This window comes from Micropterus dolomieu, linkage group LG11, assembly GCF_021292245.1.
Source record: "Micropterus dolomieu isolate WLL.071019.BEF.003 ecotype Adirondacks linkage group LG11, ASM2129224v1, whole genome shotgun sequence".
NCBI classification, from domain to species: domain Eukaryota; kingdom Metazoa; phylum Chordata; class Actinopteri; order Centrarchiformes; family Centrarchidae; genus Micropterus; species Micropterus dolomieu.
In genome coordinates, this window is record NC_060160.1 from 12,885,803 (window position 1) to 12,903,052 (window position 17,250).

Sequence of the window (17,250 nt, forward strand, 5' to 3'; positions counted from 1 at the left end):
CCTCCTCAACTAAAAGGCCCAGGGGGGTGAAACGGAGGGCTGTGCAGATGTTGTTGGCAGTGGTGGGAGTGTTTGTTCTGTGTTTCCTTCCCCACCATATAATACAAGGCCCATGGACACTGGCTGTGTTGCAGATCAAAGAGGGCTGGGGCCATGTAAAGTGGGACCAGAAGACGGATCAGATGCTCAACGACGCACATCAGATCACCTTGGCTCTTATGGGCCTCAACTGCATTTTGGATCCTGTTGTTTATTTTTTTGCCACAAGGAAGTTTAGAAGGTTCATCATGGCCCACATTAAAAAGTTAGGAAAGAAAGTTAGGAATACTTATTAATAAATTACATTAAAATAACATTCATAGAAACTTGTTTAATCAGATGTCAGAGACTCCAGAGTGAGCAACTGTCATGAGTTTAGTCCCAGTGAGTTTGAGTTTTTGCCATTTGTTTCTGGTGTCCTTCTGTTTACCTGTTCTTCTCGTTTCCTTGTCCTTAGTGTTTATGTCTTGTCTGGTGTTCTAGCTCGTAGTCCTGTGTTGATTTGATATTGCTTTGGTTTGGTAGTCTAGTTGTTATATTGTTTCTTAGTCACTGCCTTAACTCTTGTTCCTGCGTTTTAGTTCTTTGTCCTTGTTCCCAGTCCTGTACCTTAGTTCATGTTAAGTATTCACTCTGGTCTGTTTTGTGTTCAGTGACCTGTGTTCCGTCTGTTCCCCCGGTTGTCACTCTGCCTGCATGTCAGTCTCTCTGTTTCCCTCTGCTCACTGTCTCTCTCTCTCTCTGCCTGCCTCGTTAGTCTCATGTCTGTCACCTGTGTTGCCCCCGCCCTGCTCGTTAGTCCCTGTGTATATATACCTGGTGTTTCTGTCTTGTTCTTGTTGGGTCATTGTTTATTGTCACCCAGTGTTACAGTGTGTTATCTTGTTGCCAGCCTACTTGTCGTGTTTCCCTGCTGATTTTGGATTCTGGTTTTCTCGTTTGGATTACTTTGTTTTGGACTCTGTCATCAGCCACTCAGTTTGTAAGTGTGCTTGCCTTTGTTTATTAAAACCCCTCGAACTGTACCTCCTTTGCCTTGCGTCCTGCATTTGGGTCCTCCAACCTGCTCAACTCTGCCTTCACTACCATTCCGTGACAGTAACAGCCTGAAATGGACTGATTTAAACATGTGTAATATTTGTAAATAAAAATGTAGATATCTGTTGCATCTCTCATATTGCCACTGATACAAATTACATAACATACAATATTTTGTCTATGTAATTTAATGTTGGTGGTACCAATCCCTCAGAATGTCTTTTAAGAAACTTTAATGTCGTCTTGCACACATTATCTTGACATTTGATCTCTGTATCCTGTAGGTGCTGTGGACTGAATTGCGTCAGTCCTTTTTCTCTTCCAGTGTGAACTTCAAACTGAAAATCAGATCTTTTGTGTTGCTTCTCGCTAGATTGCACTCACACACTCAACACACACATTAGTAGGTATACTTGCTGTGCCTGACATTATATCAGTAAGATATATGCTAATGAGATTGTTGTCTCCCATTAAATACGTTACAGGTTTTTTGTATTTTTGCCTGAACAACTTATATATGGCATTGTGAAATCAGGGAACAGAAGTAATAATGCTTGAAGTCTTTTACCCTCTGGCATGTGACATATCTCTCATCATAGAAAATTCCATGATTCACTGTTACAAAGAAACCCAAAGCTTATTATTTAGTGTGAAAGACTTGTCTTATATTTTCATTGAACTCAAGATTACATAATATACAATATTTTGTGTATTTTCATCATGAAAATCAATTAAAGGAACATTTCATGTAATTTAATGGCTCCAAAGCCTCTGTTCTCTTTTAAGAAAATGTAATGTTTAGACATTGTACAGCTGCTGTTTTTATGTAGGTTTTAAGTGTGTTTTTAATGAGCCTTGTCGAAGGAGAATTTCTGTCACTGCTTTGGGACAGACAAAGTTATCAAAAAAGTGGCTCAATGTTTTCTTCATGCCTGAACTGAAGATACATATTTTTAAAATAAAGACACATTATTTAAATCTTTCCACAGGTGGTGTTCTGCCTAAAGCAGGGCACTAAAAACAGTAGGCTAGAGAAGTCGAGGACAATACACATATGTACAGAGCCTAGCCATGTGTGTTTGGGTGTTAAGCTTCTCCCCAGATTACACACAGAAAAATATGTGATGAGATTGTTGTCTCCCATCAGCTAAATGATGCTCAGCGTCACTTTCTGCCAGGAAGACTATCTCTATGCTTCATGCTTCTCTTCCTGCCTTTCAATCAGCTGATCAGGGTTGTTCAATCTCTGGCAAACCAATGAGATTCTTGCCACAATCTCCATCTGCTAATCATGCAGTCAGTCAAAATTTTAATCTGTTCTCCTTTCTGCTGCTTCTAGCTGTCTTTCAGTACAATACAAATGGCAATAAATATTTCTCATGCAAAAAGTCTCTGACATTATAGGTACAAGGTACATTTGTCATTTTACAACAGGGTTGTATCGTAAGGTGAAGTTTGTACTTCCCTTTGTGCTACTCACAAAAGCAAACATTACGTACAAAACAAATTATAAACTTATATGACGATGATTCTCACAACCTGGGGAAAGAAGCTACTCTGGTAGTGCGACAGCAGGTCTCTTTTGTCAGCAGGGTGAACAGGCTGTGGCTGGGGTGGATATACTGTCCTTTAGTATCCCTTGAGCACCTCACCAATATCACTGATGCTAGCTAGATTGGTACCAAAGGTCTTAGAGCAACTGTTTGTGAGCTTTCTTTATCAGGGTGGAGATCAGGTTTTCTGACACTGATTCCCAGGAACCTAAAACTGTTAATCTGTTCCACCTCAGCTGATTTAGACAGGATTGTGTGTCTTTATTTCCTTAGTCATGGGTGTACAGCGTGAACAGGAGGGGGCTGAGCAAACAGCCCTGGGGGTTCCAGTGTTGCGCACTAGAGTGGAGGAGGGGTGACTGCCAGTCTAAAATATCTGGGGTCTATTTGTGAGGAAGTTCAATATCCAGTTGCAGAGTGTGGTGCTCAAGCCCAGAGTGCTAGTTTCATGGGGGAAACGCTATGTTAAATGCACAGATACTCCACAAACAGCTTTCCGATGTAGGGGTTTTTTCCTAAGGTCTGAAAGGGGAGTGGAGATGTTATCAGCTGTGGAAGAATTTAAATTTTTTTTACTTTGCCTGGACAAGTTATTACCTGTATTGTGTACCTAGGGAACAGGTAATAATGCTTGAGCTATTTCCCCTCTGCCTTCCAATATTATGACATATTTCTCATTACATGTTAAAAAACCCATGATTCACTGGGACAAAGAAAGCCAACGCTTATTATTGTTCGGCTATCTGCTATATATACACTGAATAAAATTATAAATGCAAAACTTTTGTTTCTCCCCCCATTCATCATGAGCTGAAGTCAAACATCTACTTCACCTACTTCGACTTTCTCTATGTACACAAAGGGCCTATTTCTATTAAATATTGTTCACAAATCTGTCAAAATCTGTGTTAGTGAGCACTTGTCCTTTACAGCATGACCATACCTAAACCACACCTCTAACCACAAGTCAAGCCCATTTGTACCTGGTCAACCCATCCTGTCCTGTTTCTCTTAGTTTTTTTTCATGACAGACAATTGCAAGCTTGCATAAATCTAGAAAGTAAGGCTAACAGCTACCTGTGATTACACCAAATAATCAACTCACCGTGAATCCCGAACTGCAGATCAATCCATCCGGTTCAGGCAATGATCTGTTTGAAAGCGATTCACCTCAAGCCATTATATTACAGCAGTCAGTCCATGGCCGAACATTCTGGCAGAGCCGTTTGCACTCTGTGGTGCACATAGATTGGCCTCATGGGCAGCTCCACTCAAGCTGCCCTAACAAGATGTCTTCAACTCTGGATCGATCTTAGGTTTCCTATCCTCCATGCATGAGGACAATTTTGCACGACACACTCACAGCTGGCCTTTCCTTCTAGTCTATCCTTTTCCCCTTCTTCCTCACGCAGACCCCCTGTATTTGGTCTTGTGGGAAAATTGTATCCATCTGTGTAAAAGTAAATGCCATTTAATGTAATCAAAAGTGTTAGTAAATGGGCAACCTCAACTACTTGAACCAAAACTCAAACAGATGTAGGAGAAACTGTTATGGTTTTGTTTTTTTGTGGTGTTTTGTAGGCAAGCTTTTCTTTTGTGTTCATTTCCTGCTTCTGTGTTTTCTTGTCTCTTGAGTGTGTATTCCTTTTGTCATTTGTTCATTCGTCATGTTCCTGTTTTACTTTGTAGTTTGGTCTGCCTCTTTGTCTCATTGATTCTCTTAGTAGTTTGACCTGTCTGTGATTAGTTTCTTCACCTGTGTATTTAAGTGGTTGTCGGTCTTTCAGTCTTTGTGTTGATTGTTCTGTATGGTGTGTGCCAGAGTAGAGGTTGGATTACATGTGTTTCTTGTTTCATGTTTCTGGGTTGTTCCCAGCGCTGCAGCTGTGGCAGGAGCTATAGCAGGTTGCCCGCTAATTGGAAGATCGGCGGTTCAATCCCCCAGCTCCTCCAGACTCCGTGTTGAAGTGTTCTTGGGCAAGACACTGAACCCCAAATTGCCCCCAATCGGTGTGAATATGTGTGAATGGTAGTTCTGTTTGAGCACTTATGCTGTGTTCCAGGCAACTCGGAACAGGGAAATTTCAAACCTCCAGCTAGAAAAACTTCCCGGAATGCCACTTCAGGTCGGCTTCATGTTACATTTGAGTGCATATTGTATTTTATATTAAAAACTTACATGTTATATGACACAGGGACTCTAAACCTGTGCCGAATTGTAGCAGGCTTAGGCTATAATGCTAACACTGGGGGATACTGAGTAAGAAGACGACACTGGACTCTGAGTGAATGTCTGTCTAATATCCAACCTAAAACTAACAGGGCTGAGACCTGGGTCAAGACCGTGTGGACACACTTCTCAGGAAGATGCGGATGTTTCTTTTGTTCTAACCTTCGTTGCGTTAGAACACAGACTATGCTTCTTTTCAGAGATATTTTATTTGTCAATCAGGAGAATGAGTTGCTCTCCTGATTGACAAATAAAATATCTCTAACTATTTCTCTGAGAAAAGTTGCTGGAGTATGTGTTAGGCTACAAAAGAGCTCAAAGAGTGTGAGGGCCAACCTAAAGCTAAGATGATGGTGAAAATCTTCTTGTCAACAAGTTTTGGGTATGGATGAAGGTTTTACTGCTTAAAACTAGTGATTTTAATACATCACATCATACATCACTGATGCAAAACATGATAATAACAGTGATTGTAAGAACAATCAAGGAAAACAGTTTAACCAACAGCTTTTTCAGCAGATCATTTAATTTGAGAATCTTAACTACTTTAACTGTCATATACATTTTAACACTACTGGTAAGTGTTAAACAACATAATTTTGCTCTGCATAATATAGTATAATAGTATAATACATTACACACATTCATTATGGCGACACAGAGATTTCTGTTGATTGATCAGTAGATGGCAGTGTTGGTATGGCAAACAAGGTTAATTCTGTGAATTAATGCTCATGTTACTATGACATTGGGTGAGACGTGGGGTACACCCTGGACAAGCCGGCAGTTCATTGCAGGGCAGACGCATAGACAAACCATTCACACACACACACACACACACACACACTCTCACATCAATGGCCAATTTTTAGAGTTTCTTCCATCTTTTATAATCTCAGTTTTGTGTTTTCGTGTGTGTGTGTTCAGATGAAAGATAAATTTCATATAGGTTTTCTTTCCTGCTTCTCATTTCAGATATTCAGACTCTTGGTCCCAGAACTGGACATTTATCCCATACCAGTCCCAACTAGCTCCACAGCAATAAAACCTTTTTAATGCCTCCTTAACAGCGTGGCCCCACGCATTCTCTCAGCCTCTCTCACAGGCTGGAATTTTTTCAAGACATATCGCACTCATGGAGACTTGCTTATGGGGATTCAACTTTTTCATCAAACTAGTTAGCGTGTCCTCTAGCCTCCCATTCCCACTTTCCATGCTAATCCGAATGCTTGCAAAAACAGGAACCCACTCTCATAGCAAAATGCTTGCCCCTCACTTCAGACCTTTTGAGGTCCATTGTCTATGTTCAGGCTACTCACCCCATGGTCGATTTAACTTTTTAGTAAATTATTACTGACTTTTTTCCAGCTTCCTGAAAGCTTCCTACTCTCACCTCAAGACCCACTTTCCCACTGTAACAGAAAGGATACGCCGCTTGACTCTGGTCTCACAAGCATTTTCACCATGTCCTCCACAATTCTGGCATATCTTCAGATCACTTTTTCAGCCATTCTTTCTTCACTGGTGCAGCTTCCACAGCAGCCAGTGGCATCTTAGATCAAACCATTCATGTCCACGGTTGCTTGTCATCTCAGGCGCAATGCTCCTTCATTCAAAGCAATGTTAAGGATCTCTGTCACACTCATCTCTGCTCCATTTAAATCTGGCTGTTTTAGGGAGATGGAATTGGCTCGGGTGACTCAATTCCCGAGACAGATCTCCCACACAATCTCCTCCTCCACAGCCTTCAATATATCTTTCTATCCATCCCAGACCAATGTATCTGGACAACTTCCTCCCAAATGTTCATCCCCTTCCTCACATCCATTCATCCATCCTTAATATCCAATACTTCCTCATTTCATTAAAACAGTGTTGTGGTGTGGTGCATGCTGGTGAAACTGTATATGGCAAACATATAAGGTTTAAGGTAATGCTGAGCTCTATGAGCAGTTATTTCCTAACTTTAGTTACTGCTGAACAGCATGTTCTTTTTGTAATTTGTTTAGTGTAGGCTTGGCTGGTTCTTGTGTAATTCATGTACACATTTCCATCACTGTTGGTCTGTGGCAGTCCTCTCCCCTATGCAGAAAAATGTTATCAGATTGTTACACTAATTCATCCAGTCTTCTGATTCAGCTAGCTTACAGCATGCTTACAAAATGCAAACACCAACATAAATATTCTGTAGAGACTTACTTTGGTGACTTTCAGCTCCAGGATTTAAGAAAACCAAGAAATTAAAATGAACCACAGAACATTTGCTCAAAAAACACAACAGGAAATGCTGTGTGCTGTTCCTTACCTTTATAGCTGCAGTGTTTGAGGTGGTCAATGTGTTACCAAGTCTTTGCCAGCCCAGCCAAAAATACACAGCAAGGTTGATGATTAAGACCAAGAGAGAGAGGACAGAGGCAGCTATTCCAAAATTCTCACCACCTATTGTAAATAAATGTATTATTTTATTAGTATCTATTGTCACTTGAATATCTCTTACTTTATTGATACTTGTATGTTGCTTAAATTTAAGTAGTTTTGGATAAAAGCATCTGCCATATGAGTAAATGTAATTGTTTATGCATGCTCCTGAGTGCCTTCTCTTCAGCTCACGTACAGTGTGTGTGCAACACTAGCTAACATTAGCTTAAAAATGGAGCCTGCTAACGTCAACAAACAACCCACCACAACACAGTTCTAAGTCAAAGCTAACATTACTGCAAAGCATGTGAAATATATTGTGATATTGTGGATTTAGCTGGCTAATGTTAGCTGATGTTAGCAATATACTACTGAGTGGATAATGTCAGCTAATCCAAGCTGGGTTAGTTTAGCTCTCTTCCTGGGGCGATAGTACCACTTGTAGTTGTGTTTGTACCAGCTGGTCTGGCGGGGTAGTCAGTCGGAAGATGCAGTGGGCAATGTTTGTCTCAAGGTTGACTGTAATCCAATCCCTGTGCTTCTTTTTCTGCCTTTGAGTCCAGCATTTAGTGCTCATTTCAGTTCAGATTGATGCTTGCTCACGACCAAGGCCGTAACCAGCTATGTGGTCAACGAGGTCCGGACCTCTGTGATTATATGTAGGCACAAGCCTATCAATTAAAAAAATGTGAATAAAAACCATTGATTAAACTATCACTTAAATGAAGGGTTTAGGACCATGCTGACATGGCTGGTTATACCGTCGCAACCCTCATTTCAAGTTGAAAAATTCTTTCCCCATCAGTATCCAGACTTGACGAAGCACATGAAAAAGTTGTGCATGCAACAACTGAAAGCTCCGCTGTTTGCAGGCAGAGTTTAAATACGTTTTGTGAATTTCCAGGTGGGTGAAAAAGCGTGAAGCGTCTCTCTATTAAGAAAGACGCTGTGTTCACTTACACACGAGCCACGTCAACTTCATATTTAAATTTCCCGACATGCTGACAGGATCGGTCAGAATCTAATGTTAATTAATGTTCTGTGTTCTTCTACACATCCAACACACAGTCTTGGTTAATACAGTGAGACTGCCTGGACTAAAGTAGCTGCCCTCCTGAGTAGCTCCATCCTCCAGAGCATCTAAACATTTCAGAGGCTAAAAGTTTAAATCTGTTTCCTCTGTCTTTCCTGTCAAGTTTTTACCTACAGGTTGTTTGTTTTGCTGCATAAATGTCCCACGGTATTTGCTGTGACATTATTAAATAAAACGCTTAAATCACTGACAGCAGCCTCTCTAATCATTAAAGTAAACCGTTAAAGAAAACACTCATCTACAACACAATAAAGAAATAAGCTGGAAAGCTACAAGGAGCAGTACAGGTGGGCTATCCATCCATCCATCCCTCCATCGTCAACCGCTTATCCTGCGTACAGGGTCGTGGGGGGCTGGAGCTAATCCCAGCTGGCATCGGGCGAAAGGCGGGGTACGCCCTGGACAGGTTGCCAGTCCATCGCAGCCAGGTGGGCTAAAGATCTGCTATAATCATGACAAAACAGTGCAAACAGCTGCTGATGTCAAATTATTAGGCTGTAATATAAACCAGACCATCCTCTGCATTCACCACTAACCTGCTGTATTTTATGTTGTCATGTAACAATAGTGCCCATTATGTAGTCTGCACATGTCATTCCAACAGTACAGTCCTGTGATGACAGTTACATCTGAGAAACATGTAGCCTAATGTATGTTGTGAAGATTAGTATACTAAGATTCACCTGTTTGCACTACCCGATCATAGCTTGTGTGTTTGTGTTTTGCATTTTTAGTGAGCCAAGCAGTTGGGATAAAGCCCATAGTTAGGGTGTTCTTCAGCCAAACACAGTGCTTTGCCCACTGCCCACTTAAGCCTTCACTGCGCACACACACACACACACACACACACGAAGAGGAGGAGCGCTAAATTCAGCTTTAATAAAAGTATTTTTTGTCAACAGGTTCCTTTGTAGGTCTATGTATTTCATTAAAGATCATTAGTTAGTTTGTGTGACTCTGTTGTGTAAATTTGGTTGTGTTTAGGTGTAATTTTGGTATGAATTACCGTAATAGGCGCCGTTAAGGGAACAAAAAAACTGGACCTCACTAATTTCTAAACCCTGGTTAAGGCCCTGCTCATGCCTAGAAACACGAGCAACAGCTAATGCAGTTCTGCTTTCATTACAGTTTTTGATTGCTGAAACACAATTCTTGAAATTATGCCTCTCTTTCTTGAACCTCTAAGCCCAAATCCAAAACTTCTCACTCAATTCTCCAAACAATCCTTTTTTCAGGTCAAAATGAAGCTCTCCAACTCAAACCCATTCAATCTTGCTGAAAAACCAAACTTTGTCCTCCGACATATACGCAAGCCCTCAAAAACACACACACTACAACACAGTTTTACACACTGGTGAGATAAATTCAAAACAATACTACAAAACTGGTTTTAAGTAATGTTGCTTGTGATTCTCTACCTCAATAACAAATGTAAACATCTGCACATTTTTTATTTTTTAGTGTACTGTACAACACACCAAACAGCAAATTATTCTGCCCCGGTGTCTTGTCTTTGGTCTGGGACAGACCAGAGATTCTCCTCCTCCACCTCGTCCTCTTCTTTCTCTTCCTGCTCCTCCACCTCCTCCTCCTCTTCCTACTCCTTTCCCACCTCCTCCTCCACCTTCTCCGTCTCTCTCTACTCCTCGTCCAACTCCTACTGTTCCTCCTCCTCCTCCTCCTCCTCCTCTTCCTACTCCTTTTCCCTCCTCCTCCTCCTCTCTGGTGTCCTCTGCCTCTTCCTTCACATCTATCTGGATCCATTGTTCCAAAACTGAATGAAATGACTCTGGCACTTTTATCTATCTGTTGAAGCTTCTGATTGGTGTTATCAGTTGTAACTATTTGTGTTTCCACCTGGGTAGCTGTGTGCTAATTGAGCTAAAGCTCTGCTTTATTGTGCAATATTGATTGGTAATGCTTTCTAAATGACCACATGGTGTAGGCAATGAGAAATGATGGGATTTGTGTATAGTTTAGTGCACTTTATTTTTTAGTGCACTTTTTGAAAAATTTAATTATGGTTTTGAAATTTTGGTTCAAAAGCCTGGTGACAGTATTTAAGCAATTGAGAAAAACTGTAATAACAAGGGTTTTCTGAAAGTTACACAACCTGAATGAACCAGTATGAGTTATTGTATTATTATTATTTAATAGTTAGGTAACTGTTTTCATTCATTACCTCTACAATAGTTCTGGTTAATTATTTGTAATATGTACTGCATGCCATTATCAGTATACATGTGTATTTTTCTTTTTCCTTTCTTCTAAATCCATTTTCTTGTGCAAAATGGAAATTTTAATGTAACTTACGTGTTGCAATTGAACTGTATATTGAGCATCTTTAAATAAAGCAAATCTTTCCAAACAAAGTATGTTATTTTTTGTTAAAATTGGAAGTAGCCTACTTGTGAATTGAAAATTGTGAAAACTGTGAATTTGATGGAAAGGAACAAACATGTGATATGTGGCGGTGAATATGCATGTTACACAACTGGGGGTTTTCCCGAGAAGTTCACACCCCGACTGTCGTGAAACACCACCACAGTAAGACGCACACCCACTGGAAGACACACAAATGAGTCATTTTAACTGTACTTGATAGCTACTGAGGCACTCATAGTGTTCAAACTATTCAAGATATATTTACGGAGAGGAAGCTATCTGGTAAGTCAACTGTAATTTGTTTTGCCTGTAATTTGTATTGTTTTTCTTTAAAGAAAAAGTACAAATCAAGACTGGTAGATTAAACCAAGCATGTTTAAAACTGTAAAGCTGATATAAATCATAATGAGAAACCTGCTCTGTCTTTAAACTCACCACTGAGACGTGACTTGAATATTGATGATTAATTGATAGATTAGAAGATGGCACTACTGAGTGCAAAGCTTACTTTTAATACTTAGTAAGTAAGGTATGTCCTTAGTAAGGTGCTTTTTAAAAAACAACAGTACGTACACACTAAGGCTATAATGTTCCATTTTTGATGAAAAAATAATGGACAAAACAGTAATAACACCTGTCAGTATAAAGCAATACAATTCAACAGCACCACAAACTGCAGCCTCCAAAATGATCGGATTTATTAGAAGACTGTTGCCTTTGACTGCATTAGTTGTAGCTAGGTGTACCTAATAAACTGGCAATGGAATGTACTTCCTTTGACTGAAAAAAGAACCAGAATTATTTATGCTGGGGACATTACACTGATGTTGATGTGTTTTGTCTCCAACAGACAGAAATGCTGACCTCAACTCCAGAACAAGTTACTCTAACAGGAACATCTGGTCTGGGTTCTGAAGCCCATAATGACTCAACCTTCCTGGACTCTGAGTTTCGTTATGTCCTCTTCCCAGTTGTCTATGGCATCATCTTCATCCTGGGCCTCTTTGCCAACCTTTATGTGCTGTTTGTCCTGCGCTGCCTCCGTGAGGCTAGGGCCATGGGCGAAATCCGCATCTATATGACTAACTTGACCATCGCTGATCTCCTTTTTGTGTGTGCCCTTCCCTTCTGGGTTGGCTATTATAGTCGCCACGGCAACTGGGTCTACTCAGATTTTATGTGTCGGCTGACTGGCTCATTGTTCTTCATCAACACCTATTGCTCCATCCTCTTCCTCGGAGCCATCAGCGTCAACCGATACTGGGCAGTCACCCGGCCTCTGGATGCGGCCTCTTCAGACCACAGGCGTCGTGGGATCATCGTGTGCGTTGTCATCTGGGTGTTGACCATGTTGATGGCTATTCCATTTCTGGCATCTCCAGGGACCAACACTGACGAGAAAAACGTCACTCGCTGTTTTGAGGGGTACCAAAATGAAACTGATTCCCAGAAGAAAATAGTTGCCGGTACTCATTTTGCAATAATTGGAATGTTTTTTCTTGTCTTTTTTCTTGTCGTGGTGTGTAACTTCCTTATTGCTCGAGCGTTACTTTCTCAAAGTCCTGCTCAGTCAGAAGTCAGCAGGTCTGCAACAATTATCTCTAGAAAGTCCACCAGGACCATGTCCTCCTCAACTAAAAGGCCCAGGGGGGTGAAACGGAGGGCTGTGCAGATGTTGTTGGCAGTGGTGGGAGTGTTTGTTCTGTGTTTCCTTCCCCACCATGTAATACAAGGCCCATGGACACTGGCTGTGTTGCAGATCAAAGAGGGCTGGGGCCATGTAAAGTGGGACCAGAAGACACATCAGATGCTCAATGACGCACATCAGATCACCTTGGCTCTTATGGGCCTCAACTGCATTTTGGATCCTGTTGTTTATTTTTTTGCCACAAGGAAGTTTAGAAGGTTCATCATGGCCCACATTAAAAAGTTAGGAAAGGGAGATGGGTGCTCACAGACGGTCACCTCACAGCTCTCAATGGACAGCAGGAATCACAGCCAGAGACTCCAGAGTGAGCACCAACACCCCGAAATGGACTGATTTAAACATGTGTAATATTTGTAAATAAAAATGTAGATATCTGTTGCTTCTCTCATAGTGTCAATGATACAAAATTACATAATATACAATATTTTGTCTTTCAAGGGTGTCACTTTGTGTTGAAAAGTGGGCAGGAGAAAGGGGCTCAGATTAGGGGTATGAAGAGACACTTTAACAGTGTTTTAAAGATATCCTCAATGCTGAGATATATAAGCGAGTGGTGTGGGGGTCCTCCCCCAGGAAATTTTGATCTTCAGACACTTCATTTCCTGCATTCTGGTAAAGGTTTCTGCACCAATTTCTGTTAAAGCACATGACATTTCAAAATATATAAATATAACAGAACATAATGGAATATAATGGAGGGAGAGAACAGAAAATTTGGCCAAAAAGAAACTGTCAAGATGTTGTGAAAGTTACTGATTTGTGCTTGCACATTTCTGGGTTATTTTATAATCAGCAGCTTGTTTTCTTTTTAGTTTAAGTTCCTTTTTTTGGACAATGTGGATACGTGTCTTCTATATTTTAATTACATTGAATGTTTTCTTAATGTGCAAACAAACCTTTCTAAAGGCGTTTTCATTTGGCATTAAACTGAAAGCTATATTTCAGAAAGTTTTTTAACAAATTATGCTTTAAAAAAGTGGTGGGGACATGTCTCCAGCGTCCCCAGTGTAAATGACACCTATGTTGTCTATGTAATTTAATGTTGGTGGTACCAATCCCTCAGAATGTCTTTTAAGAAACTTTAATGTCGTCTTGCACACATTATCTTGACATTTGATCTTTGTATCCTGTAGGTGCTGTGGACTGAATTGCGTCAGTTCTTTTTCTCTTCCTGTGTGAACTTCAAACTGAAAAGCAGAAGTTTTGCCATGCCATCTGTTATTTGGTGTTCAGAGTGGAGCTTCTCACTAGATTGCACTCACACACTCAGCACACACATTAGTAGGTATACTTCCCGTGCCTGACATTATATCAGTAAAATATATGCTATGAGATTGTTGTCTCCCATTAGATACATTACAGATTTTATGTATCTTTGCCTGAACAACTTATATATGGTATTGTGAAATCAGGGAACAGAAGTAATAATGCTTGAGGTCTTTCCCCTCTGGCATGCAGTATTGTGACATATCTCTCATCATAGAAACTTCCATGATTCACTGTGACAAAGAAACCAAAAGCTTATTATTATTTAGCTATCAGGTGTAGATATACTTTATACAGTATTTTCTATATACTATTAGCTGGTGTGACAAATGTATGATGCATTTTTTATTAAATGGAGCAGCTTTTGTTATCTAGTATTGGAAAATAGTACTCAATAAAGAAACCGTTTTTTATTTTAATCTGCTGTCTTATGATGATTAAAAATACATTTTAAAAAGTCAATTTTTTGACATATAACCAAGCAGTAAAATATATCCCCATCAACTGTACATGCGATTTGAGACACAGAAAATTGTACAGTGTTTATTTACATGTACAAACACGGAGAAGGAACGGCCTCTTAGTGTTTAACATGTTCAGATTATGTCAAATAATGTGTGTGAAATTAGATTAAATCAAACAAAGTAAATTTTTTCAAGTCATCCACACACTGATAAACTGTTTATGGAAATCCTCATCCATCAGGTTTATTAATGCTGGGCTCTAAATGCAGAAATTACCTAATTTTAGTCTGTGGTTGGACCAAATGCTCATTTTGTCATTTTTCCTCTTTGTCATTCTACAGATGTTCATGACAGAACTGAATACACATTATCTTCATTCTTATGGGTGGAGCCCAGATCAGTGTAGGCTCGGTTGGTGTTTGTGTAATTCATGTACACATCTCGATCACTGTCAGCCTGTGGCAAACCTCCCCTGTTGTGCAGAAAAATGTGATCACATTGTTAATATATACAGCATTCATACAGGCTTGGCTGGCTAACAGCATGTGAACAAACTGCAAACATTAGTATAATTGTTTTTCCTGTAGACTTACTTTGGCAAATTTTCAGGTCCGGGAATACCTTTAAGAAAACCAAGAAATTAAAATGATCCACAGAACATTTGCTTAAAATATGACACAACAGAAAGTGCTCTGTGGTGTGGTGTTCTACCTTTAGCTGCAGTGCTGGAGGTGGTCACCAAGGGGTCACCAAGTCTTTGCCAGCATAGCCGAAAAAGAATAGCAAGGTTGATGATCAAGGCCAGGAGAGAGATAGTGAAGGCAGCTATTCCTAAATTCTCACCAGCTTTTGTGAGCCGTGGAAACCGCACAGAATTGCAGGAGAAAGGCTTTAGTTGTAGGTCACAGCAAAATGATAAACAGTTGATAAATACAAACCTTTTGTTAGTTGGTTGTTTAAATATAAGATATTAGCCTACTGCAGAATTTTTATTTTTCTGTTAAAAAGTAATTTTAAGAAGAAATTTATGAAATTTCTGTATAGAAATGCAAGAGATGAGGCAAGTTAGAAACACCGTTGCCATTGCATTATTTGTCCACCAAAGCTAACTGACAAGTATAATTTTCAAATGTAAAATTTTCTACTCAGTACATGCTATATCTTAATGACAATTATTTACTAACCAAATATAAACCTCCAATAACTGATTGTTTGGCCAGTTGGGGGCATTCAGGAGATAGAGAGAAACATTAGCATTCATTTGGAGATGTGTATCTGGCCACCTGGTGTAAGTCCAATATTTACTCTCCATCTGTTTTTAGTCTCCACCATCTCATGAGGTAAATAGTGTAACTGGCTCTTTAGCTGACAATGTTCACCAGCTAGTAGCTAACTGGCAGCGGGTAGCAAGGATTTGAGAGGCTTTTTGCTGAAAGCTGCCTGCTGTGGCCATGAACAACGCTATGAGAGCGGTGAGATGGAACCAAAGCCTTAGAGCCTTAAGTAATTGTCTACAATCCATTGTGTGATCAGTTCCAATGTGATTGCCAGTCATCAGCATGAAAAAAATGAACATTGGGTGAATGTGCAGACCTAAAGATTTCTCCCTCATTTAATTCAGATATGCAGCAAATCAAAACAGACCACAAACCTGTCGCTGCAGGCATGGAGACGATATAGACTGTGTGGTTAGGGCTCACACTCTTCTGAAGAGACTTGGTCTCTGCACTGCAGTGGTAAAGCCCACTCTGCTCTGGCTTGGTGAGTGTCAGATCTGTACCGATGCCCACTTCTAGCCAGGTCTGATTTTCCAGGTGTTGCCAAGACCAAGTGACAATTGGCATGGTGAAAGCACTGCAGTGGAGGTGGACTTCTTGACCTGCTGCAACTGGGTAGTCTGGTGTGGCCACCAGCTGCAGAGGTGATAGCTTATCTGGGGAAGAATCAAGGATGATGGATGGAGGAAGGAGAGAGTAGGAATGAAACAGACGACAGACAGAATATATTGGTATTGCATGCATTTTCAGCCACACAAGAGGCATGGGTCTAGGGATGGCAACGTCTGTTTGTTGTTAGTTTTATCCACCACTTTGGTCCAGACTGAAACAACTGAGCAACTATAAGATAGCTTGCCATGTCCTTTTGTACAGATATTCACAGGCCCCAGTAAATGAATCTATGACTTCGGTGATACCCTGACTTTTCCTCTAGCACCACAATTAGGTTGACAACTACTGGATGGATTACCATTAAATTTGGTACAGATTGTCATGGTGCCCATGTGTTTAGAGCTAATGAGCAAATGTTAGCATGCTAACATACTGCTAAATTAAAATGCTGATCAAAGTAAACATCATAGAGCTGTGAAGTGGGAGGAGCTATTTGGGATGTCCCTGATTCCATTCTTTTTGAAAAGACTGCTGTGTAGTGTATAGCAGTGTACATCCGCATAGGATTATTTTTAACAGTTTCATTTGATCAGTCAAATTCTGTATTACCTTCCGCAGCTACTGTAGTTAGCCCTTGTGACTTATTTGTCAGCACTGTCACTGTAAGGATAAGTACAAGCACAAATAAATGTAACAGTATATTTGAAACCTATATTCAATTAAAAACATAAAAATCTCCTTACCTGTGCTCTCACACAAAAAGAACAGGGGGAAAAACCTAAACAGCATATTGTTTTGAGCACAAAAAGCTAATGTCGCACTCACTTCAGGCAAACAGGTACAAGAATGAATCAAGCGCTATAATCTAAGCACAGGTGAGAATGGAGGAAGTATGATACTGGCAAACTGAAGATAAGGGAAGTTTTAGGTTCCTTTTTTCATATGTTCAACAAAACAGCTGTGCAGAAATAATATACTCATTATCAATATAATATGATTCCTCATTTTTTATACAAAGCAAGCAGTAATAAAAAAATACAAAACCTAAAAACATAGAGACCAAGTTAAACAAAACCAAAGGTATAAGAGTAACACAAACGCAAATGCATATATTAGCATAAGATAATCACAATTAAACCTAATCTCAATTTTATGACCTGCGGGAGA

The 17,250-nt window shown here is 40.1% G+C and overlaps 3 protein-coding genes across 3 annotated transcripts in view; 2 read left to right on the forward strand and 1 right to left on the reverse strand.

The window, feature by feature from the left end:
• Positions 1-335, forward strand: part of LOC123979403 (platelet-activating factor receptor-like) — a 1,474-nt gene extending 1,139 nt beyond the window's left edge. Inside the window, 1 exon segment of the mRNA XM_046063316.1 lies at positions 1-335. This exon segment is cut by the window's left edge and continues 32 nt beyond it. Within this exon segment, the coding sequence (XP_045919272.1) occupies positions 1-335 (335 nt within the window).
• Positions 336-10,924: 10,589 nt separating this feature from the next.
• LOC123979137 (platelet-activating factor receptor-like) lies at positions 10,925-13,097 on the forward strand. The gene is made up of 2 exons (XM_046062901.1): positions 10,925-11,038; positions 11,607-13,097. Exon 2 carries the CDS (start codon positions 11,613-11,615, stop codon positions 12,795-12,797), a length of 1,185 nt encoding a protein of 394 aa, XP_045918857.1. The 5' UTR covers positions 10,925-11,038; positions 11,607-11,612; the 3' UTR covers positions 12,798-13,097.
• Positions 13,098-14,539: 1,442 nt separating this feature from the next.
• Positions 14,540-16,899, reverse strand: LOC123979404. The gene is made up of 6 exons (XM_046063317.1): positions 16,827-16,899; positions 16,693-16,743; positions 15,846-16,127; positions 14,906-15,040; positions 14,788-14,815; positions 14,540-14,666 (listed from the first exon to the last, which is right to left on the reverse strand). The coding sequence occupies exons 1-6, from the start codon at positions 16,870-16,872 to the stop codon at positions 14,540-14,542; spliced, it is 669 nt and encodes a 222-aa protein (XP_045919273.1). The 5' UTR covers positions 16,873-16,899.
• Between the last annotated feature and the right edge of the window lie 351 nt (positions 16,900-17,250).